Source organism: Stegostoma tigrinum, chromosome 21 (assembly GCF_030684315.1).
Source record: "Stegostoma tigrinum isolate sSteTig4 chromosome 21, sSteTig4.hap1, whole genome shotgun sequence".
Taxonomy (NCBI): Eukaryota; Metazoa; Chordata; class Chondrichthyes; order Orectolobiformes; family Stegostomatidae; genus Stegostoma; species Stegostoma tigrinum.
In genome coordinates, this window is record NC_081374.1 from 2,736,668 (window position 1) to 2,763,029 (window position 26,362).

Sequence of the window (26,362 nt, forward strand, 5' to 3'; positions counted from 1 at the left end):
ATTCGTTGATGTGTGGTTGTAGGGGGACAAAGGTGAGCCCCTTACTGAGGACTGACCGTTCGTCCTCAGTCAGTGGGAAGTCCCGGGGGATGGTGAAGATGCGGCAGGGCTCAGTGTGGCTGTAATCACTGGGGTTGCTGGCAGTGGAGGTTGTGGGCGGAGTGATGAGCTCGTCGGCCGTGGGCAGGGTTCCGTTGGCATTCGCCGTGGGCGGGGTTCCGTCGCCGGGTGGGCGGCAGCAGCTGCGGTGAGGGTGGTGTGTGAGGTGTTGTAACTGGAAGTGGAGGCGGTGACTGCAGCAGCGGTCCCAGAAGTGGTTTGGCCGGCGGAGGCGGATGTGACGTCATCAGTTGGGTCTCCGGCCATGGTCAATGGCGGCGGGTGCATGGTGGGGGAGGGGCAGGGACAGGGACAGGCTCGGGATTTGGGAGGCGCAGGAATCCTCTTGTGGGTGGCCGGGGCCCGTGAGTTGGTTGTACTGACGATTTTTGGTGTCCAGTAAAGCTGAGTGGAACTGGGTGTTCAGTCTGTGGATCCTGTGGAGGATAAAAAACAGCAGGGGTCCTGTGCAGGTCTGGGAGAGGGAGGCTCTGAGCTGGGGCAGGTTGGATTGCAGTGCCTGGAGGTGCCGGCACATGGCTGCGAGTGTCTGTTTCAGGACTCGCAGGGAGAAACGCTTCTGAAGGGTCTGAATATTCTGGTGTAGAGGTGGTCATGGTTGGGGCCAAATTGGGAAGGCTGAAATGTGGACTGTAGTCCCTTGGGGATGATCCGGTTCCGTAGGAAGGTGATGTGGCTGTGGTACCTGGTTTGCTTCAGGACATGGTCAAGCAGTTTCAAGGCTGAAGAGATTACAAGAGAGTTGCAATGGGAGAGAGATTCCCTGAGGTTGGTCCGGAGGGAGGAGGGTAACTTCTTCAGGTTAGGCATCCCTGGAAGAGGCTTCGCAGTGAGGTTAAAATTGTATCAGTGTTAATGAGAACTGCAGATGCTGGAGAATCCAAAATAATAAAATGTGAGGCTGGATGAACACAACAGGCCAAGCAGCATCTCAGGAGCACAAAAGCTGACGTTTCGGGCCTAGACCCTTCATCAGAGAGGGGGATGGGGAGAGGGAACTGGAATAAATAGGGAGAGAGGGGGAGGCGGACTGAAGATGGAGAGAAAAGAAGATAGGTGGAGAGGAGAGTATAGGTGGGGAGGTAGGGAGGGGATAGGTCAGTCCAGGGACTAACAGCATACCTCAGGAGCAGGCTGAGACTTGAACCCAGGCCTTCTGGCTCAGACCTAAGGACACTACAACTGAAATACAGAATTCCTAATCCTTTTTTATATGCTGTCTAAGGGTCTGTTTGATTATCACTGGTATAAGATAGACTATAAGAGGCTCTTAACAGCCATGGAATTCAGAGTGATTTCTTTTTAGTCACTTGTGGGGTATGGGTGTCACTAGCTGGCCAGCATTTATTGCCCATCCCTAGTTTCCTTGGGAAGGTGGGGGTGAGCTGCCTTCTTGAATCACTGCAGTCCATGTGCTGTAGGTAGACACACAATGCCCTTAGAGGGAATTCCAGTGACACCAAAGGAACTGTAATATATTTCCAAGTCAGAATGATGAGTGCCTGGGAGGGGAACTTGCAGGGGGTGGTATTGAAGGTTTGGAACATGGTGTCTAAACAGCTTTGGTGAGTTGTTGCGGTGCATCTTGTATGCGCTACACACTGTTGCTGCTGAGCGTTGGTGGTGGAGTGGATGTTTATGGATGTGGTGCCAATGAAGCGGGGCTGCTTTGTCCCGAATGGTGTCAAGCTTCTCGAGTGTTGTTGGGGCTGCACCCATCCAGGCAAGTGGGGAGTATTCCATCCCAGTCCTGACTTGTGATAACAAAGTGTGGAGCTGGATGAACACAGCAGGCCAAGCAGCATCTCGGAAGCACAAAAGCTGACGTTTCGGGCCTAGGCCTAGGCCCGAAACGTCAGCTTTTGTGCTCCTGAGATGCTGCTGGGCCTGCTGCGTTCATCCAGCTTCACACTTTGTTATCTCGGATTCTCCAGCATCGGCAGTTCCCGTTATCTCTGATCACACACCTGACTTGTGCCTTGTAGATGGTGGACAGGCTTTGCGGAGTCAGGAGGTGAGTTACTCGCTGCAGGATTCCTAGCCTCTGACCTGCTCTTGTCACATAAAGTGGCTACAAGTTCAGTTCAGTTTCTGGTCAATGATAATGCCCCTTCAGGATGTTGATAGTGGGGGTTTCCGTGATGGTAGCACCATCGAATGTCATGGTGGTGGTTACATTCACTCTAATTGGAGATGGTCACAGCCTGGCATATGTGTGGCGTGAATGTTACTTGCCACGTGTCAACCCAAGCCTGGATGTTGTCCAGATCTCGTTGCATTTGAACATGCACTGCTTCATTGTACAATAATCAGCCAACATCCCCACTCCTGACTTTTTGATGGTGGGAAGGTCATTGATGAAGCAGTGGAAGATGATTGGGCCGTGGAGGCGGCCCTGAAGAACTGCTGCAGAAATGTCCTGGAGCTGAGGTGATTGACCTCCCACAACCACGACCATCTTTCTATGTGTTGAGGTTGGTTGGCTTACTGAGCTGGTTTGTTGTTTCGCAGACGTTTCGTTACCATGCTGGGTAACATCCTCAGTGCAGCCTCTGATGAAGCTTCGGTTTGTTTCCCGCCTGGTTTTTAAACTCTGGGGTCTGTTGAGATGGATTGCCTCACTTCCAGGTTTCCTTCGTCGTGGAATGTATGTGGGGTCAAGTTCAATGTGTTTATTAATAGCCTGCTTCGTGGAGTGCCATGCTTCTAGGAATTCCTTTGCCTGTCTCTGCCTAGCCTGACCCAGGATCTTGGTGTTGTTCCCAGTCAAAGTCGTGGTTCACCTTGTCCATGTGGATTGAAATGAGTGAGTAACCAGAAGTGAGGCAATCCATCTCAACGGACCCTAGAGTTTAAAAACCAGACAGGAAAACCTGTCCATCCTCCCTGGACTGACCTACCTCCCCACCTACACTCACCTTTACTGGCTCCATCACCGCCTCTTTGACCGGTCTGTCTCCTCTCCAATAATTGTCTCCTCTATCCATCTTCTAACCGCCTCCTCCTCTCTCCCTGTTTATTTCAGAACACCCTTCCCTTCCCCCATTTCTGAAGAAGGGTCTAGGCCCGAAACATCAGCTTTCCTGCTCCTACGATGCTGCTTGGCCTGCTGTGTCATCCAGGTCCACACCTTGTTATCTGGGAAAACACACCGGCGCTTCATCGGAGGCTGCACTGAGGATGTTACTAAGTATGGTAATGAAATGTCTGCAAAACAACAAACCAATTCGGTGAGCCAACCAACCTCAACACCCACAACTCGAGCTACAGACCCACTCTAAAAAAGCCTTAGACCTCTTTCTATGTGTCAAGTATGACTCTGACCCCCAAACAGTTTGCCTCTTGATACCCATTGATACCAGTTTTTCCAGGGCTCCTTGATACCGCATTCGGTCAAATGCAGCCTTGATGTCATGAGTCATCACTCTCTCCTCACCTTCCGGAATCTAGCTCTTCTGTCCATGTTTGAACCAAGGCTGTAATGAGGTCAGGAGCTGAGTGGCCCTGGCAGAACCCAAACTGGGCATCACTGAGCAGGTTATTGCTGAGCAGGTGCTGCTGGATAATGGTGTTGATGACATCTTCCATCACTTCACCGATAATCAAGAGGAGATTGATGGGGTGGTAATTAATCAGTTTGGATTTGTTCTGCTTTTTATGTGCAAAACATACCTGGGCAATTTTCCACATTGTCAGGTAGATACCTGTGTTGTACTCGAACAGCTTGGCTAGGGGAGTGGCAAGTTCTGGAGCAAAATCTTCAGTACTATTGCCGGAAATTTAGCCTTTGCAGTATCAAGTGGCGCCAACTATTTCTTGGTTCACGTGGAGTGAATCAAATTGGCTGAAAACTGGTATCTGTATTGCTGGCGACTGTCTATCACTTGCTGCTTATGTCGTTTGGCATGCAAGTAATCCTGTTTGGTGGCTTCACCAGGTTCACACTTCACCTTCAGCTATGTCTGGTGCTGCTCCTGGCATATCCTCCTGCACTCTCCATTGAACCAGGGTTTACCCCCTGGCTTGATGGTAATGGTTAAGTGGGGGATATGCTGGGCCACAAGGTTACAGATTGTGCTGGAGTACAGTTCTGCTGCTGTTGATGGCCCACAGCACCTCTTGGATGCCAAATCTTGAGTTGCCAGATCTGTTTTAAGTCTGTCCCATTTAGCACAGCGACAGCGTCACCCAGCACGATGGAGGTTCTTCTCGATGTGAAGGCAGGACTTTATCTCCACCATGACTGCACTATGGTCACTTACTGATACTGTCACAGACGGATGCACCTGTGGCCAGCAGATTAGTAAGGATGAGGTCAAGTATGTTTCTCCCTCTTGTTGGTTCCCTCACCACCTACCGCAGAACCGTACTATTTCCGGCAATAGTACTGAAGACTTTGCTTCAGAACTTGAGATGTTTAACTGAAGCCGTGAGAATTCATGGGGTCCGGAGTCAAATGTTGAGGACTCCGAGGGCAACTCCCCCCTGACAGTATACCACTGTCCCGCCATCTCTGCTGTGTGTGGCCTGTCAGTGATACAGGATATATTCAGGAATGGTGATATTGTTTGTAAGATATGATCTTGTGAGTGTGATTATGTCAGGCTGTTACTTGACTAGTCTGTGAGACAACTCCCAATTTTGGCATGAACCCCCAGGCGTTAGTGAGGAGGACTTTGCATGGTCAACAGGACTGTTTCTGCTGTTGTCTTTTCTGGTGCCTGGGTCAATGCCAGGTGGTCTGTCCAGTTTCATTTCTTTCTTGAGGCTTACTGGCGATTGATACAACTGAGAGTCTTTTCAGAAGACAGTTGAGCGTCAACTCCATTGCTGTGGGCAATTAGCCACATGTGTGTCAGACCGGGTAACGGTGGCAGATTCCCTTCTGCGAAGGACATTAGTGAACCAGATGGGTTTTTCCAGCAATTGACAACAGTTTCATGTGATTTAAAGCTAGTTCTTACGAATGTGCGCTGACGTTCTGAATTAATGCTGTAATGATAATAGCGTTCAACCATTGCTTCCTGTGGCGCATTGGCCCTTGTCCTTTTGTCAATCTTAGTCAATAACAGTCACAGGATTTCTGACAAAAGAAGATTTGAATTTTTGTGAGCATTTCAGACAGTCTGATAACATCATGTTTTCTGTAGGATTGACAGTCTGAAGCATGTGTTCACCGCTCCTTATTTTGTCATGTAAATCATTAGAATCTGGTTTGTCCATCACTTCATGTTCCTGCCACTGGTGGGATACCAGCTGATCTTTTATTGCAGCTGGAAGATACTCCTGGTGCTTGGTCCGTTTGGGTTGGTGCACAGTTCCTTTAGCTGCACTAGCCTTTGATCAAGTACCCTGCCTCTGCCACTGACCTGCTCTGCCTTTAGGAATTGTGCCATCCTCTTTAGCATGATGTAAGATGTTATTCTTCTGTTTCTGGTGAAAATTAACTTGCTGACTGTTCAGACACAATCAGCCAAGTCAGCATGCTGTTCCGACACTGGTCACCATGTCCTATTAATCAGAACAATCTCAGCAATTGCTCATCAGAGATTGAGAAACTCTGGCTTACTTTATTCAAGACAGTAAAACACATTCCAAGTTATGAAACAAATGTTGCAGCAAGCAACTGAGTAGTCTAACTGCCAGGGAGAACCCCAACCTCCTCAACATATACAGCACATGGCAAAGTTTACGGTGAAGTCTCATAAAAATCAAGGTGTACATTGAGTGAATACAACTACCACGAGCCAGGGCATGCTACATCATCAGGACTTAGTGCAAGACTATCTCATTATATCTATCAAGGAATACGTGACAGTATCAGCTGGTGTACATCTTCCACATTAACCTTCTCAGAAGCATAACCTTATTTACCAGCCAGAAGGTCCTAATTTCCAGAAGAAAAATTGATCCTTGATTTTTGGTGTATGTTTGGATAGAGTGCAAAGGTAACCCAGGATTGGCTGGTTGTCAGTTGTGTCACAGCTGGCCCTCAGACTGAACACAGCAGCAACATTGAACGTTCTTCCTCAGATGCAGCCCTACCCCTCCAGAAATAATAAACAGAAAGAAAACCCCAGGAGCCACGAGCAAGATCAAGGGAAGATTTAAAAGATGCTGCTGTGAAAAGTCCTCTTTCAGTCTGTCGAGGGCAGCAGCTGCCATCTGCTGAACCGGCATTTGGCTCCTGGAATAATCCCAGATTTTTCTAGGCTGGCCAGTCCTGCTGAGCTGAGTCCAGCCCTGTCTTCTGGGCCTGCGTTAGGAATTCAGGAATCTCACACAAACTACCTGACCCTGCCACCAGGCCCAGCCATGGGCTTGTAACTCTTTCTGTTTCAAATCCAGTCCTGCAGCGATTTACCCTTCAGCCCATTTCTGATTCAGATGCTGAACTGGATTTTCAACCATCAGCCATTTCAGTCTACCGCAGTCCAATCACTGGTGGCAACATTATCAGCTGTGCAATTTACAGCAGCAAGTAGCCTGGTCAGTGTAGCCCATGTTTCAGCTTCAGACAAGCATTGTCATATTGTTTCTCATCTCAAATTATCAACAAATTTTGCAGTTCTTTCTCTGCCATCCAGTTATTTCCATTCCGTAGTATATCAATATGACAGTTATTTCTCCTATAATGCAATAGTTGTGTTCTTGTGTGACCCTGGCATATAGAAAATTGCATTATAAGGAAATTGCTATAGAATATCGCTATACCAGTATGACAGAAAGTTCATGTTATCCAAACAGTGTCCACTACTCATTAATCTCATTAAAACCAATTCACATTAACAAAGTATGTTTATAGCAGAAATACCTGTTTTTAGCTTGACCACTCCCTGTGGGAGCGAGATACACTCTGAGTGAAGACATTTCACTTCTCTTTACAGTTTATTAGTGGCTGTCTTGTTTTACGGCCCCTAGTTTGATCGCTCCCACAAATAAACAACTTTTTATCCAACTTGTCGAGCCCCTTCAGAAATTTAAAGATTTATATACTTCTGCCCCGAGCCTTCTCTTCTTCAAGAGAAAAATGCCCACATTGCACCACATTTACATCTTGCATAAAATGTTTAAAAATATTTACAGTTAATAAGGCAGGATTATGACACGTACTGAGTGAATGGATAGTGCACATTGAGAAGTTGTGGAAATGAGTACCAAACTTTTTGACTCCTGTCTGTAAGCCTAAGATGAGTGCCTTGGGTGGGGTTGGTGTTGTACACACTAAATCCAGACAGTCCTTTCATCTGCTGCTGGAATCCTGATTCAGGTCTTTGTTTCTTCAGGATTCTGAGATTCTCCTGACTCCAATCCCTGAGGGTCAGCCTCATCTTAGTTGTTCTTGCAGTCATAAGGTTACACTTTAGTTCATACACTGTGGCTTGAACACAGAGACATCGAGTCTGATACTTCACTGTAGTACTGAGGGAGCACCGCACTGTCGGAGGGTCAGTGCTGAGGAAGAGCTGCACTGTCGGAGGGTCAGTGCTGACGGAGCGCCGCACTGTCGAAGGGTCAGTGTAGAAGGGTCAGTGCTGAGGGGGATGACGATGATGACTATGATTAAAATTTAAAATAAAATTATTTATTGCAGCAGGGTGGGTTTTGGAGGAAGAGGCCAGTGTCATTTTTTTCGCCGTTCATCTTGTAGTTATTATAACAAGGGTGGCCACGTGGACCTCGTAGAATAAGATTACCAGATTGGGGCTGTTAATCTGGTCTCATCAGGCAGCCCTGGCTGACAGAGAAGAAGAGAAATGTCAGAGGTTCAATTACTCTGGTGCCTGACTCTGTAGGAGACAGTAGTAAGGTCAATGACTGTTCTTGTTTAAATAAAGGGTGACTTGATGACCGATACTGGCCCCTGGAAATTTCATACCTGTTTTAGGACACGAGTGTGCTGAGAATCTTGGATTGTAGACAAACACTTTCCTGCAGAGAAATGAGAAGTCAGGGCTGGAGAAAGGGAGTTTCTCCATCACTCAGTTGGCACAGATTCACCTGTGGGTGGGGAGTGGATGGGACAGAGGTGTGGGAGAGGGGGAGTTGGAAAGCCAGTGGTTTATTGTGCGACCACCCCTCCTGTAACCATTGATTATTTAACAGCCCATTAAGGACTGTTGTAATTGAAAAATTTCAAGAGAAAATTACGGAGAAAAATGAAAATAAACTCGAGATACGAAATACAGGCCTGGAGTTTGGTAACTTCCCCTCAAGGTTCTCAGGATTTATCCACACTTTCAAGATCCAAAGTGATCCCCAGCAATGAGTTTCCAGTTGCCACTGATTGGAGATGAGGCTGAGTATGTTCAGGCTAACTGACAGTAAGGTGCCATATTCCGGTTATCACTTTCACCCGAGCCTGGTCATCAGGGAGAGAGTCCAGGAAACACCACGTGAATGTTTCCAGAAATGTTAGGTCACTGCAATGGGCCAGTGCTCCAGGGAGTTTCTATCACCAGCCACGCTGATGAATTACAGACTCTTTTCCATTTTTGTATTTTTCTATGACACAAAAATGGATCTCCCTTTCCCCTTCATTCTATAAAACTCTGGGGCTGCTCAAGACAAATTCATGTTCTTAGTGACTGCAGGAAAAGCGTTTCCACACCCGGTGCTCCCAACTCGATTTCGGGGATTTTATTGATGTGGCCTGGTCTGTTGTTTAAGGGCCAGCACTTTGATATTTGTTTCAGATTGTTAACTCTTCTCTTTATTTTCCCTCCATCTGTTTTAGGCCAGAAGGCAGATTATTCCCTTGCCAGGTAAGATTTGCTGTTCACTTTACAAAGTCTGAATTTTCTCAGTTTTGTCATGATAGGTTTTACATGTGTGTGCACTGCCCAGTTACGTACTCAAGATGGTTACAGACTCAGGACATGGCTATAGAGACGTGGACACAGTAATAGAGACACTTGACACGGTTAGGGACACTGGACGCGTTTAGAGATACTCGACATGGTTATAGACACGGGCACGGTTATAGAGACACAGGCACAAATATAGACATGGGCACAGGTATGGAGACTCAGGCATGGTTACAGAATTGGAAACGCCGGCCCGGTTATAGACTTGGGCACGGTTATAGAGACACAGACACAGTTATAGAATTGGAAACGCGGGCACGGCTATAGAGACACTGGCACGGTTATGGAGACACGGGCACAGTTAGAGACATAGGCACGGTTATAGAGACACGGGCACGGTTACAGAGACACGGGCACGGTTATAGAGACACGGGCACGGTTACAGAGACACGGGCACGGTTATAGAGACACGGGCACGGTTACAGAGACACGGGCACGGTTACAGAGACACGGGCACGGTTATGGAGACACGGGCACGGTTATAGACATAGGCACGGTTACAGAGACACGGGCACGGTTACAGAGACACGGGCACGGTTATAGAGACACGGGCACGGTTACAGAGACACGGGCACGGTTATAGAGACACGGGCACGGTTACAGAGACACGAGCACAGTTACAGAGACACGGGCACGGTTATAGAGACACGGGCACGGTTATAGAGACGCGCACAGTTACAGAGACGCGGGCACGGTTACAGAGACACGGGCACGGTTACAGACACACGGGCACGGTTACAGAAACACGGGCACGGTTATAGAGACACGGGCACAGTTATAGAGACACGGGCACGGTTATAGAGACACGGGCACGGTTATAGAGACACGGGCACGGTTATAGAGACGCGCACGGTTATAGAGACACGGGCATAGTTACAGAGACACGGGCACGGTTACAGAGACACGGGCACGGTTATAGAGACACGGGCACGGTTATAGAGACGCGCACGGTTATAGAGACACGGGCATAGTTACAGAGACACGGGCACGGCTATAGAGACACGGGCACGGTTATAGAGACACGGGCACGGTTATAGAGACACGGGCACGGTTATAGAGACACGGGCACGGTTATAGAGACGCGCACGGTTATAGAGACACGGGCACGGTTATAGAGACACGCACGGTTATAGAGACACGGGCACAGTTATAGAGACACGGGCACGGTTATAGAGACACGGGCACGGTTATAGAAACACGGGCATAGTTATAGAGACACGGGCACGGTTATAGAGACACGGTCACGGTTATAGAGACACGGGCACGGTTATAGAGACACGGGCACAGTTATAGAGACGTGGGCACGGTTATAGAGACACGGGCACGGTTATAGAGACATTGGCACGGCGAAAGAGACACGGGCACATTTATAGAGACACGGGCACGGTTATAGAGACACGGCCATAGAGACACGGGCACATTTATAGAGACACGGGCACGGTTATAGAGACACGGGCACGGTTATAGAGACACGGGCACAGTTATAGAGACACGGGCACGGTTATAGAGACACGGGCACGGTTATAGAGACGCGCACGGTTATAGAGACACGGGCACAGTTATAGAGACACGGGCACGGTTATAGAGACGCGCACGGTTATAGAGACACGGGCACGGTTATGGAGACACGGGCACGGTTATAGAGACGCGCACGGTTATAGAGACGCGGGCACGGTTATAGAGACACGGGCACGGTTACAGAGACACGGGCACGGTTATAGAGACACGGGCACGGTTATAGAGACACGGGCACGGTTATAGAGACACGGGCACAGTTATAGAGACACGGGCACGGTTATAGAGACACGCACGGTTATAGAGACACGGGCACGGTTATAGAGACACGGGCACGGTTACAGAGACACGGGCACGGTTATAGAGACGCGCACGGTTACAGAGACACGGGCACGGTTACAGAGACACGGGCACGGTTATAGAGACACGGGCACAGTTATAGAGACACGGGCACAGTTATAGAGACACGGGCACGGTTATAGAGACGCGCACGGTTATAGAGACACGGGCACGGTTATAGAGACACGGGCACAGTTATAGAGACACGGGCACGGCTATAGAGACACGGGCACAGTTATAGAGACACGGGCACATTTATAGAGACACGGGCACAGTTATAGAGACACGGGCACGGTTATAGAGACACGGGCACGGTAAAAGAGACGCGCACAGTTATAGAGACACGGGCACGGTTATAGAGACACGGGCACAATTATAGAGACACGGGCACGGTTATAGAGACACGGGCACGGTTATAGAGACACGGCTATAGAGACACGGGCACATTTATAGAGACACGGGCACGGTTATAGAGACACGGGCACGGTTATAGAGACACGGGCACAGTTATAGAGACACGGGCACGGTTATAGAGACACGGCTATAGAGACACGGGCACATTTATAGAGACACGGGCACGGTTATAGAGACACGGGCACGGTTATAGAGACACGGGCACAGTTATAGAGACACGGGCACGGTTATAGAGACACGGGCACGGTTATAGAGACGCGCACGGTTATAGAGACACGGGCACAGTTATAGAGACACGGGCACGGTTATAGAGACGCGCACGGTTATAGAGACACGGGCACGGTTACAGAGACACGGGCACGGTTATAGAGACACGGGCACAGTTATAGAGACACGGGCACGGTTATAGAGACACGGGCACAGTTATAGAGACACGGGCACGGTTATAGAGACGCACGGTTATAGAGACACGGGCACGGTTATAGAGACGCGCACGGTTATAGAGACACGGGCACGGTTATAGAGACACGTGCACGGTTATAGAGACGCGCACGGTTACAGAGACACGGGCACGGTTACAGAGACACGGGCACGGTTATAGAGACACGGGCACGGTTACAGAGACACGGGCATGGTTATAGAGACACGGGCACGGTTATAGAGACGCGCACGGTTACAGGGACACGGGCACGGTTACAGAGACACGGGCACGGTTATAGAGACACGGGCCTAGTTAGAGAGACACGGGCACGGTTATAGAGACACGGGCACGGTTATAGAGACACGGGCACGGTTATAGAGACATGGGCACGGTTATAGAGACGCGCACGGTTATAGAGACACGGGCACAGTTATAGAGACACGGGCACGGTTATAGAGACACGGGCACGGTTATAGAGACACGGGCACGGTTATAGAGACGCGCACGGTTATAGAGAAGCTCACGGTTATAGAGACACGGGCATAGTTATAGAGACACGCACGGTTATAGAGAAGCTCACGGTTAAAGAGACACGGGCATAGTTATAGAGACACGGGCACAGTTATAGAGACACGGACACGGTTATAGAGACACGGGCACAGTTATAGAGACACGGTCACGGTTATAGAGACACGGGCACGGTTATAGAGACACGGGCACAGTTATAGAGACTCGGGCACGGTTATAGAGACACGGGCACGGCTATAGAGACACGGGCACGGTTATAGAGACATGGGCACGGTTGTAGTGACACGGGCACGGTTATAGAGACACGCACGGTTATAGAGACACGGGCACAGTTATAGAGACACGGGCACGGCTATAGAGACACGGGCACGGTTATAGAGACACGGGCACAGTTATAGAGACACGGGCATGGTTATAGAGACACGGGCACGGCTATAGAGACACGGGCACGGTTATAGAGACACGGGCACGGTTATAGAGACACGGGCACAGTTATAGAGACATGGGCACGGTTATAGAGACATGGGCACGGTTACAGACATAGGCACGGCTATAGAGACATAGGCACGGTTATAGAGACACGGGCATGGTTATAGAGACACGGGCACGGTTATAGAGACACGGGCACAGTTATAGAGACACGGGCACGGTTATAGAGACACGGGCACGGTTATAGAGATGCGCACGGTTACAGAGACACGGGCACGGTTACAGAGACACGGGCACGGTTACAGAGACACGGGCACGGTTACAGAGACCCGGGCACATTTATAGAGACACGGGCACGGTTACAGAGACACGGGCACGGTTACAGAGACACGGGCACGGTTACAGAGACACGGGCACAGTTATAGAGACACGGGCACGGTTATAGAGATACGGGCACAGTTATAGAGACACGGGCACGGTTATAGAGACACGGGCACGGTTATAGAATTGGAGACGCGGGCACGGTTATAGAGACACGGGCACGGTTATAGAGAGCAACAATTATAGAGACGCGGGCACGGCTGTAGAGACACGGGCACAGTTATACGGACACGGCTATGGAGACACGGGCACGGTTATAGAGACACAGGCACGGTTATAGAGACACAGGCAGGGCTATACGGACAAGGCCACGGTTATAGAGACATGAGCGCGGTTATAGAATTGGAGACCCGGGCACGGTTATAGAGACACGGGCACAGTTATAGAGACACGGGCACGGTTATAGAGACACGGGCACGGTTATAGAGACACGGGCACGGTTATAGAATTGGAGACGCGGGCACGGTTATAGAGACACGGGCACGGTTATAGAGAGCAACAATTATAGAGACGCGGGCACGGCTGTAGAGACACGGGCACAGTTATACGGACACGGCTATGGAGACACAGGCACGGTTATAGAGACACAGGCACGGTTATAGGGACACAGGCAGGGCTATACGGACAAGGGCACGGTTATAGAGACAGGAGCGCGGTTATAGAATTGGAGACCCGGGCACGGTTATATAGACACGGGCACAGTTATAGAGACACGGGCACGGTTATAGAGACACGGGCATGGTTATAGAGACACGGGCACGGTTATAGAATTGGAGACGCGGGCACGGTTATAGAGACACGGGCACGGTTATAGAGAGCAACAATTATAGAGACGCGGGCACGGCTGTAGAGACACGGGCACAGTTATAGAGACACAGGCAGGGCTATACGGACAAGGGCACGGTTATAGAGACACGAGCGCGGTTATAGAATTGGAGACCCGGGCACGGTTATAGAGACACAGGCACGGTTATAGAGACACAGGCAGGGCTATACGGACAAGGGCACGGTTATAGAGACATGAGCGCGGTTATAGAATTGGAGACCCGGGCACGGTTATATAGACACGGGCACAGTTATAGAGACACGGGCACGGTTATAGAGACACGGGCACAGTTATAGAGACACGGGCACGGTTATAGAGACACGGGCATGGTTATAGAGACACGGGCACGGTTATAGAATTGGAGACGCGGGCACGGTTATAGAGACACGGGCACGGTTATAGAGAGCAACAATTATAGAGACGCGGGCACGGCTGTAGAGACACGGGCACAGTTATAGAGACACAGGCAGGGCTATACGGACAAGGGCACGGTTATAGAGACACGAGCGCGGTTATAGAATTGGAGACCCGGGCACGGTTATAGAGACACAGGCACGGTTATAGAGACACAGGCAGGGCTATACGGACAAGGGCACGGTTATAGAGACACGAGCGCGGTTATAGAATTGGAGACCCGGGCACGGTTATAGAGACACGGGCATAGTTATAGAGACACGGGCACGGTTACAGAGACACGGGCACATTTATAGAGACACGGGCACGGTTATAGACATAGGCACGGTTATAGAGACACGGGCACGGTTGTGGAGACACGGGCACGGTTGTGGAGACACGGACACGGTTATGGAGACACGGACACGGTTATGGAGACACGGGCATGGTTGTGGAGACACGGGCATGGTTGTGGAGACACGGGCACGGTTACGGAGACGCAGGGCACGGTTACGGATACGCATGTGCGGCTATAGAGACGCGGGCACGGTTATAGAATTGGTGACGCGGGCACAGTTATAGACATAGGCATGGTTATAGAGACACGGGCATAGTTATAGTGACGCGGGCACAGTTATAGAGACACAGGCACGGTTATAGAGACACGGGCACGGTTATAGAGACACGGGCACGGTTACAGAGACACGGGCACAGTTATAGAGACGCGGGCATAGTTATAGAGACACGGGCACGGTTATAGAGACACGGGCACAGTTATAGAGACACAGGCACGGTTATAGAGACACGGGCACGGTTATAGAGACACGGGCACGGTTATAGAGACGCACACGGTTATAGAGACGCGCACGGTTATAGAGACACGGGAATGGTTATAGAGACACGGGCACGGTTATAGAGACGCGCACGGTTATAGAGACACGGGCACAGTTATAGAGACACGGGCACGGTTATAGAGACACGGGCACGGTTATAGAGACGCGCACGGTTATAGAGACACGGGCACGGTTATAGAGACACGGGCACCGTTATAGAGACACGCACGGTTATAGAGACACGGGCACGGTTATAGAGACACGGGCACGGTTACAGAGACACGGGCACATTTATAGAGACACGGGCACGGTTATAGACATAGGCACGGTTATAGAGACACGGGCACGGTTGTGGAGACACGGGCACGGTTGTGGAGACACGGGCACGGTTCTGGAGACACGGGCATGGTTGTGGAGACACGGGCACGGTTACGGAGACGCAGGGCACGGTTACGGAGACGCATGTGCGGCTATAGAGACGCGGGCACGGTTATAGAATTAGTGACGCGGGCACAGTTATAGACATAGACATGGTTATAGAGACACGGGCATAGTTATAGTGACGCGGGCACAGTTATAGAGACACAGGCACGGTTATAGAGACACGGGCACGGTTATAGAGACACGGGCACGGTTATAGAGACACGGGCACAGTTATAGAGACGCGTGCACGGTTATGGAGACACGGGCACGGTTATAGAGACACGGGCACGGTTATAGAGACACGGGCACGGTTATAGAGACACGGGCACAGTTATAGAGACACAGGCACGGTTATAGAGACACGGGCACGGTTATAGAGACACGGGCACGGTTATAGAGACGCGCACGGTTATAGAGACGCGCACGGTTATAGAGACACGGGCACGGTTATAGAGACACGCACGGTTATAGAGACACGGGCACGGTTATAGAGACACGGGCACGGTTATAGAGACGCGCACGGTTATAGAGACACGGGCACGGTTATAGAGACACGGGCACCGTTATAGAGACACGCACGGTTATAGAGACACGGGCACGGTTATAGAGACACGGGCACGGTTATAGAGACGCGCACGTTTATAGAGACACGGGCACGGTTATAGAGACACGGGCACGGTTATAGAGACACGGGCACTGTTATAGAGACACGGGCACGGTTATAGAGACGCGCCCGGTTATAGAGACACGGGCCCGGTTATAGAGACACGGGCCCGGTTATAGAGACACGGGCACGGTTATAGAGACACTGGCACGGTTATAGAGACGCGCACGGTTATAGAGACACGGGCACGGTTATAGAGACACGGGCACCGTTATAGAGACACGCACGGTTATAGAGACACGGGCACGGTTATAGAGACACGGGCACGGTTATAGAGACACGGGCACAGTTATAGAGACACGGGCACGGTTATAGAGACACGGGCACGGTTATAGAGACGCGCACGGTTATAGAGACACGGGCACGGTTATAGAGACACGGGCACGGTTATAGAGACACGGGCACGGTTATAGAGACGCGCCCGGTTATAGAGACACGGGCCCGGTTATAGAGACACGGGCACGGTTATAGAGACACTGGCACGGTTATAGAGACGCGCACGGTTATAGAGACACGGGCACGGTTATAGAGACACGGGCACGGTTATAGAGACGCGCACGGTTATAGAGACACGGGCACGGTTATAGAGACACGGGCCCGGTTATAGAGACACGGGCACGGTTATAGAGACACGCACGGTTATAGAGACACGGGCACGGTTATAGAGACACGGGCACAGTTATAGAGACACGGGCACGGTTATAGAGACACGGGCACGGCTATAGAGACACGGGCACGGCTATAGAGACACGGGCACGGTTATAGAGACACGGGCACGGTTATAGAGACACGGGCACGGTTATAGAGACGCGCACGGTTACAGAGACACGGGCACGGTTACAGAGACACGGGCACGGTTATAGAGACACGGGCACAGTTATAGAGACACGGGCACAGTTATAGAGACATGGGCACGGTTATAGAGACACGGGCACAGTTATAGAGACTCGGGCACGGTTATTGAGACACGGGCACGGCTATAGAGACACGGGCACGGTTATAGAGACATGGGCACGGTTATAGAGACACGGGCACGGTTATAGAGACACGCACGGTTATAGAGACACGGGCACAGTTATAGAGACACGGGCACGGCTATAGAGACACGGGCACGGTTATAGAGACACGGGCACGGTTATAGAGACACGGGCATGGTTATAGAGACACGGGCACGGCTATAGAGACACGGGCACTGTTATAGAGACACGGGCACGGTTATAGAGACACGGGCACGGTTATAGAGACACGGGCACAGTTATAGAGACATGGGCACGGTTATAGAGACACGGGCACGGTTATAGAGACAGGGGCACGGTTATAGAGACGCGCACGGTTACAGAGACACAGGCACGGTTATAGAGACACGGGCACCGTTACAGAGACACGGGCACAGTTATAGAGACACGGGCACGGTTACAGAGACACGGGCACATTTATAGAGACACGGGCACGGTTACAGAGACACGGGCACGGTTACAGAGACACGGGCACAGTTATAGAGACACGGGCACGGTTATAGAGACACGGGCACAGTTATAGTGACACGGGCACGGTTATAGAGACACAGGCACGGTTATAGAATTGGAGACGCGGGCACGGTTATAGAGACACGGGCACGGTTATAGAGAGCAACAATTATAGAGACGCGGGCACGGCTGTAGAGACACGGGCACAGTTATACGGACACGGCTATGGAGACACGGGCACGGTTATAGAGACACAGGCACGGTTATAGAGACACAGGCAGGGCTATACGGACAAGGCCACGGTTATAGAGACATGAGCGCGGTTATAGAATTGGAGACCCGGGCACGGTTATAGAGACACGGGCACAGTTATAGAGACACGGGCACGGTTATAGAGACACGGGCACGGTTATAGAGACACGGGCACGGTTATAGAATTGGAGACGCGGGCACGGTTATAGAGACACGGGCACGGTTATAGAGAGCAACAATTATAGAGACGCGGGCACGGCTGTAGAGACACGGGCACAGTTATACGGACACGGCTATGGAGACACGGGCACGGTTATAGAGACACAGGCACGGTTATAGAGACACAGGCAGGGCTATACGGACAAGGCCACGGTTATAGAGACATGAGCGCGGTTATAGAATTGGAGACCCGGGCACGGTTCTAGAGACACGGGCACAGTTATAGAGACACGGGCACGGTTATAGAGACACGGGCACAGTTATAGAGACACGGGCACGGTTATAGAGACACGGGCATGGTTATAGAGACACGGGCACGGTTATAGAATTGGAGACGCGGGCACGGTTATAGAGACACGGGCACGGTTACAGAGACACGGGCACGGTTACAGAGACACGGGCACAGTTATAGAGACACGGGCACGGTTATAGAGACACGGGCACAGTTATAGTGACACGGGCACGGTTATAGAGACACAGGCACGGTTATAGAATTGGAGACGCGGGCACGGTTATAGAGACACGGGCACGGTTATAGAGAGCAACAATTATAGAGACGCGGGCACGGCTGTAGAGACACGGGCACAGTTATACGGACACGGTTATAGAGATACGGGCACAGTTATAGAGACACGGGCACGGTTATAGAGACACGGGCACGGTTATAGAGACACGGGCACGGCTATAGAGACACGGGCACGGTTATAGAGACACGGGCACGGTTATAGAGACACGGGCACGGTTATAGAGACGCGCACGGTTACAGAGACACGGGCACGGTTACAGAGACACGGGCACGGTTATAGAGACACGGGCACAGTTATAGAGACACGGGCACAGTTATAGAGACATGGGCACGGTTATAGAGACTCGGGCACGGTTATTGAGACACGGGCACGGTTATTGAGACACGGGCACGGCTATAGAGACACGGGCACGGTTATAGAGACATGGGCACGGTTATAGAGACACGGGCACGGTTATAGAGACACGCACGGTTATAGAGACACGGGCACAGTTATAGAGACACGGGCACGGCTATAGAGACACGGGCACGGTTATAGAGACACGGGCACAGTTATAGAGACACGGGCATGGTTATAGAGACACGGGCACGGCTATAGAGACACGGGCACGGTTATAGAGACACGGGCATGGTTATAGAGACACGGGCACGGTTATAGAGACGCGCACGGTTATAGAGACACGGGCACGGTTATAGAGACACGGGCACGGTTATAGAGACGCGCACGGTTATAGAGACACGGGCACGGTTATAGAGACACGGGCACCGTTATAGAGACACGCACGGTTATAGAGACACGGGCACGGTTATAGAGACACGGGCACGGTTACAGAGACACGGGCACATTTATAGAGACACGGGCACGGTTATAGACATAGGCACGGTTATAGAGACACGGGCACGGTTGTGGAGACACGGGCACGGTTGTGGAGACACGGGCACGGTTCTGGAGACACGGGCATGGTTGTGGAGACACGGGCACGGTTACGGAGACGCAGGGCACGGTTACGGAGACGCATGTGCGGCTATAGAGACGCGGGCACGGTTATAGAATTAGTGACGCGGGCACAGTTATAGACATAGACATGGTTATAGAGACACGGGCATAGTTATAGTGACGCGGGCACAGTTATAGAGACACAGGCACGGTTATAGAGACACGGGCACGGTTATAGAGACACGGGCACGGTTATAGAGACACGGGCACAGTTATAGAGACGCGTGCACGGTTATGGAGACACGGGCACGGTTATAGAGACACGGGCACGGTTATAGAGACACGGGCACGGTTATAGAGACACGGGCACAGTTATAGAGACACAGGCACGGTTATAGAGACACGGGCACGGTTATAGAGACACGGGCACGGTTATAGAGACGCGCACGGTTATAGAGACGCGCACGGTTATAGAGACACGGGCACGGTTATAGAGACACGCACGGTTATAGAGACACGGGCACGGTTATAGAGACACGGGCACGGTTATAGAGACGCGCACGGTTATAGAGACACGGGCACGGTTATAGAGACACGGGCACCGTTATAGAGACACGCACGGTTATAGAGACACGGGCACGGTTATAGAGACACGGGCACGGTTATAGAGACACGGGCACGGTTATAGAGACGCGCACGTTTATAGAGACACGGGCACGGTTATAGAGACACGGGCACGGTTATAGAGACACGGGCACTGTTATAGAGACACGGGCACGGTTATAGAGACGCGCCCGGTTATAGAGACACGGGCCCGGTTATAGAGACACGGGCCCGGTTATAGAGACACGGGCACGGTTATAGAGACACTGGCACGGTTATAGAGACGCGCACGGTTATAGAGACACGGGCACGGTTATAGAGACACGGGCACCGTTATAGAGACACGCACGGTTATAGAGACACGGGCACGGTTATAGAGACACGGGCACGGTTATAGAGACACGGGCACAGTTATAGAGACACGGGCACGGTTATAGAGACACGGGCACGGTTATAGAGACGCGCACGGTTATAGAGACACGGGCACGGTTATAGAGACACGGGCACGGTTATAGAGACACGGGCACGGTTATAGAGACGCGCCCGGTTATAGAGACACGGGCCCGGTTATAGAGACACGGGCACGGTTATAGAGACACTGGCACGGTTATAGAGACGCGCACGGTTATAGAGACACGGGCACGGTTATAGAGACACGGGCACGGTTATAGAGACGCGCACGGTTATAGAGACACGGGCACGGTTATAGAGACACGGGCCCGGTTATAGAGACACGGGCACGGTTATAGAGACACGCACGGTTATAGAGACACGGGCACGGTTATAGAGACACGGGCACAGTTATAGAGACACGGGCACGGTTATAGAGACACGGGCACGGCTATAGAGACACGGGCACGGCTATAGAGACACGGGCACGGTTATAGAGACACGGGCACGGTTATAGAGACACGGGCACGGTTATAGAGACGCGCACGGTTACAGAGACACGGGCACGGTTACAGAGACACGGGCACGGTTATAGAGACACGGGCACAGTTATAGAGACACGGGCACAGTTATAGAGACATGGGCACGGTTATAGAGACACGGGCACAGTTATAGAGACTCGGGCACGGTTATTGAGACACGGGCACGGCTATAGAGACACGGGCACGGTTATAGAGACATGGGCACGGTTATAGAGACACGGGCACGGTTATAGAGACACGCACGGTTATAGAGACACGGGCACAGTTATAGAGACACGGGCACGGCTATAGAGACACGGGCACGGTTATAGAGACACGGGCACGGTTATAGAGACACGGGCATGGTTATAGAGACACGGGCACGGCTATAGAGACACGGGCACTGTTATAGAGACACGGGCACGGTTATAGAGACACGGGCACGGTTATAGAGACACGGGCACAGTTATAGAGACATGGGCACGGTTATAGAGACACGGGCACGGTTATAGAGACAGGGGCACGGTTATAGAGACGCGCACGGTTACAGAGACACAGGCACGGTTATAGAGACACGGGCACCGTTACAGAGACACGGGCACAGTTATAGAGACACGGGCACGGTTACAGAGACACGGGCACATTTATAGAGACACGGGCACGGTTACAGAGACACGGGCACGGTTACAGAGACACGGGCACAGTTATAGAGACACGGGCACGGTTATAGAGACACGGGCACAGTTATAGTGACACGGGCACGGTTATAGAGACACAGGCACGGTTATAGAATTGGAGACGCGGGCACGGTTATAGAGACACGGGCACGGTTATAGAGAGCAACAATTATAGAGACGCGGGCACGGCTGTAGAGACACGGGCACAGTTATACGGACACGGCTATGGAGACACGGGCACGGTTATAGAGACACAGGCACGGTTATAGAGACACAGGCAGGGCTATACGGACAAGGCCACGGTTATAGAGACATGAGCGCGGTTATAGAATTGGAGACCCGGGCACGGTTATAGAGACACGGGCACAGTTATAGAGACACGGGCACGGTTATAGAGACACGGGCACGGTTATAGAGACACGGGCACGGTTATAGAATTGGAGACGCGGGCACGGTTATAGAGACACGGGCACGGTTATAGAGAGCAACAATTATAGAGACGCGGGCACGGCTGTAGAGACACGGGCACAGTTATACGGACACGGCTATGGAGACACGGGCACGGTTATAGAGACACAGGCACGGTTATAGAGACACAGGCAGGGCTATACGGACAAGGCCACGGTTATAGAGACATGAGCGCGGTTATAGAATTGGAGACCCGGGCACGGTTCTAGAGACACGGGCACAGTTATAGAGACACGGGCACGGTTATAGAGACACGGGCACAGTTATAGAGACACGGGCACGGTTATAGAGACACGGGCATGGTTATAGAGACACGGGCACGGTTATAGAATTGGAGACGCGGGCACGGTTATAGAGACACGGGCACGGTTACAGAGACACGGGCACGGTTACAGAGACACGGGCACAGTTATAGAGACACGGGCACGGTTATAGAGACACGGGCACAGTTATAGTGACACGGGCACGGTTATAGAGACACAGGCACGGTTATAGAATTGGAGACGCGGGCACGGTTATAGAGACACGGGCACGGTTATAGAGAGCAACAATTATAGAGACGCGGGCACGGCTGTAGAGACACGGGCACAGTTATACGGACACGGTTATAGAGATACGGGCACAGTTATAGAGACACGGGCACGGTTATAGAGACACGGGCACGGTTATAGAGACACGGGCACGGCTATAGAGACACGGGCACGGTTATAGAGACACGGGCACGGTTATAGAGACACGGGCACGGTTATAGAGACGCGCACGGTTACAGAGACACGGGCACGGTTACAGAGACACGGGCACGGTTATAGAGACACGGGCACAGTTATAGAGACACGGGCACAGTTATAGAGACATGGGCACGGTTATAGAGACACGGGCACAGTTATAGAGACTCGGGCACGGTTATTGAGACACGGGCACGGCTATAGAGACACGGGCACGGTTATAGAGACATGGGCACGGTTATAGAGACACGGGCACGGTTATAGAGACACGCACGGTTATAGAGACACGGGCACAGTTATAGAGACACGGGCACGGCTATAGAGACACGGGCACGGTTATAGAGACACGGGCACAGTTATAGAGACACGGGCATGGTTATAGAGACACGGGCACGGCTATAGAGACACGGGCACGGTTATAGAGACACGGGCACGGTTATAGAGACACGGGCACGGTTATAGAGACATGGGCACGGTTATAGAGACATGGGCACGGTTACAGACATAGGCACGGCTATAGAGACATAGGCACGGTTATAGAGACACGGGCATGGTTATAGAGACACGGGCACGGTTATAGAGACACGGGCACGGTTATAGAGACATGGGCACGGTTATAGAGACACGGGCACGGTTATAGAGACAGGGGCACGGTTATAGAGACGCGCACGGTTACAGAGACACAGGCACGGTTATAGAGACACGGGCACCGTTACAGAGACACGGGCACGGTTACAGAGCCCCGGGCACATTTATAGAGACACGGGCACGGTTACAGAGACACGGGCACAGTTATAGAGACACGGGCACGGTTACAGAGACACGGGCACGGTTACAGAGACACGGGCACAGTTATAGAGACACGGGCACGGTTATAGAGACACGGGCACAGTTATAGTGACACGGGCACGGTTATAGAGACACAGGCACGGTTATAGAATTGGAGACGCGGGCACGGTTATAGAGACACGGGCACGGTTATAGAGAGCAACAATTATAGAGACGCGGGCACGGCTGTAGAGACACGGGCACAGTTATACGGACACGGCTATGGAGACACGGGCACGGTTATAGAGACACAGGCACGGTTATAGAGACACAGGCAGGGCTATACGGACAAGGCCACGGTTATAGAGACATGAGCGCGGTTATAGAATTGGAGACCCGGGCACGGTTATAGAGACACGGGCACAGTTATAGAGACACGGGCACGGTTATAGAGACACGGGCACAGTTATAGAGACACGGGCACGGTTATAGAGACACGGGCACGGTTATAGAGACACGGGCACGGTTATAGAATTGGAGACGCGGGCACGGTTATAGAGACACGGGCACGGTTATAGAGAGCAACAATTATAGAGACGCGGGCACGGCTGTAGAGACACGGGCACAGTTATACGGACACGGCTATGGAGACACGGGCACGGTTATAGAGACACAGGCACGGTTATAGAGACACAGGCAGGGCTATACGGACAAGGCCACGGTTATAGAGACATGAGCGCGGTTATAGAATTGGAGACCCGGGCACGGTTCTAGAGACACGGGCACAGTTATAGAGACACGGGCACGGTTATAGAGACACGGGCACAGTTATAGAGACACGGGCACGGTTATAGAGACACGGGCATGGTTATAGAGACACGGGCACGGTTATAGAATTGGAGACGCGGGCACGGTTATAGAGACACGGGCACGGTTATAGAGAGCAACAATTATAGAGACGCGGGCACGGCTGTAGAGACACGGGCACAGTTATAGAGACACAGGCAGGGCTATACGGACAAGGGCACGGTTATAGAGACACGAGCGCGGTTATAGAATTGGAGACCCGGGCACGGTTATAGAGACACAGGCACGGTTATAGAGACACAGGCAGGGCTATACGGACAAGGGCACGGTTATAGAGACACGAGCGCGGTTATAGAATTGGAGACCCGGGCACGGTTATAGAGACACGGGCATAGTTATAGAGACACGGGCACGGTTACAGAGACACGGGCACATTTATAGAGACACGGGCACGGTTATAGACATAGGCACGGTTATAGAGACACGGGCACGGTTGTGGAGACACGGGCACGGTTGTGGAGACACGGGCATGGTTGTGGAGACACGGGCACGGTTGTGGAGACACGGGCACGGTTGTGGAGACACGGGCACGGTTATGGAGACACGGACACGGTTATGGAGACACGGGCATGGTTGTGGAGACACGGGCATGGTTGTGGAGACACGGGCACGGTTACGGAGACGCAGGGCACGGTTACGGAGACGCATGTGCGGCTATAGAGACGCGGGCACGGTTATAGAATTGGTGACGCGGGCACAGTTATAGACATAGGCATGGTTATAGAGACACGGGCATAGTTATAGTGACGCGGGCACAGTTATAGAGACACAGGCACGGTTATAGAGACACGGGCACGGTTACAGAGACACGGGCACAGTTATAGAGACGCGTGCATGGTTATGGAGACACGGGCACGGTTATAGAGACACGGGCACGGTTACAGAGACACGGGCACAGTTATAGAGACGCGTGCATGGTTATGGAGACACGGGCACGGTTATGGAGACACGGGCACAGTTATAGAGACACGGGCACGGTTATAGAGACACGGGCACAGTTATAGAGACGCGGGCATAGTTATAGAGACACGGGCACGGTTATAGAGACACGGGCACAGTTATAGAGACACAGGCACGGTTATAGAGACACGGGCACGGTTATAGAGACACGGGCACAGTTATAGAGACACAGGCACGGTTATAGAGACATGGGCACGGTTACAGACATAGGCACGGCTATAGAGACATAGGCACGGTTATAGAGACGCGCACGGTTACAGAGACACGGGCACGGTTATAGAGACACGGGCACGGTTACAGAGACACGGGCACGGTTACAGAGACACGGGCACGGTTACAGTGACACGGGCACGGTTACAGAGCCCCGGGCACATTTATAGAGACACGGGCACGGTTACAGAGACACGGGCACGGTTACAGAGACACGGGCACGGTTACAGAGCCCCGGGCACATTTATAGAGACACGGGCACGGTTACAGAGACACGGGCACGGTTACAGAGACACGGGCACGGTTACAGAGACACGGGCACGGTTATAGAGACACGGGCACGGTTATAGAGAGCAACAATTATAGAGACGCGGGCACGGCTGTAGAGACACGGGCACAGTTATACGGACACGGCTATGGAGACACGGGCACGGTTATAGAGACACAGGCACGGTTATAGAGACACAGGCAGGGCTATACGGACAAGGCCACGGTTATAGAGACATGAGCGCGGTTATAGAATTGGAGACCCGGGCACGGTTATAGAGACACGGGCACAGTTATAGAGACACGGGCACAGTTATAGAGACACGGGCACGGTTATAGAGACACGGGCACGG

The 26,362-nt window shown here is 51.8% G+C and overlaps 1 protein-coding gene across 2 annotated transcripts in view; it reads left to right on the forward strand.

Moving 5' to 3' along the window:
• srgap2 (SLIT-ROBO Rho GTPase activating protein 2) overlaps positions 1–26,362 on the forward strand; it is a 253,415-nt gene that overhangs the window by 161,255 nt on the left and 65,798 nt on the right. For both annotated transcript variants that reach the window (XM_059653296.1, XM_059653297.1), the window contains exon 11: positions 8,858–8,885. In XM_059653296.1, the coding sequence (XP_059509279.1) occupies positions 8,858–8,885 (28 nt within the window). The remainder of the gene's footprint in view (positions 1–8,857; positions 8,886–26,362) is intronic.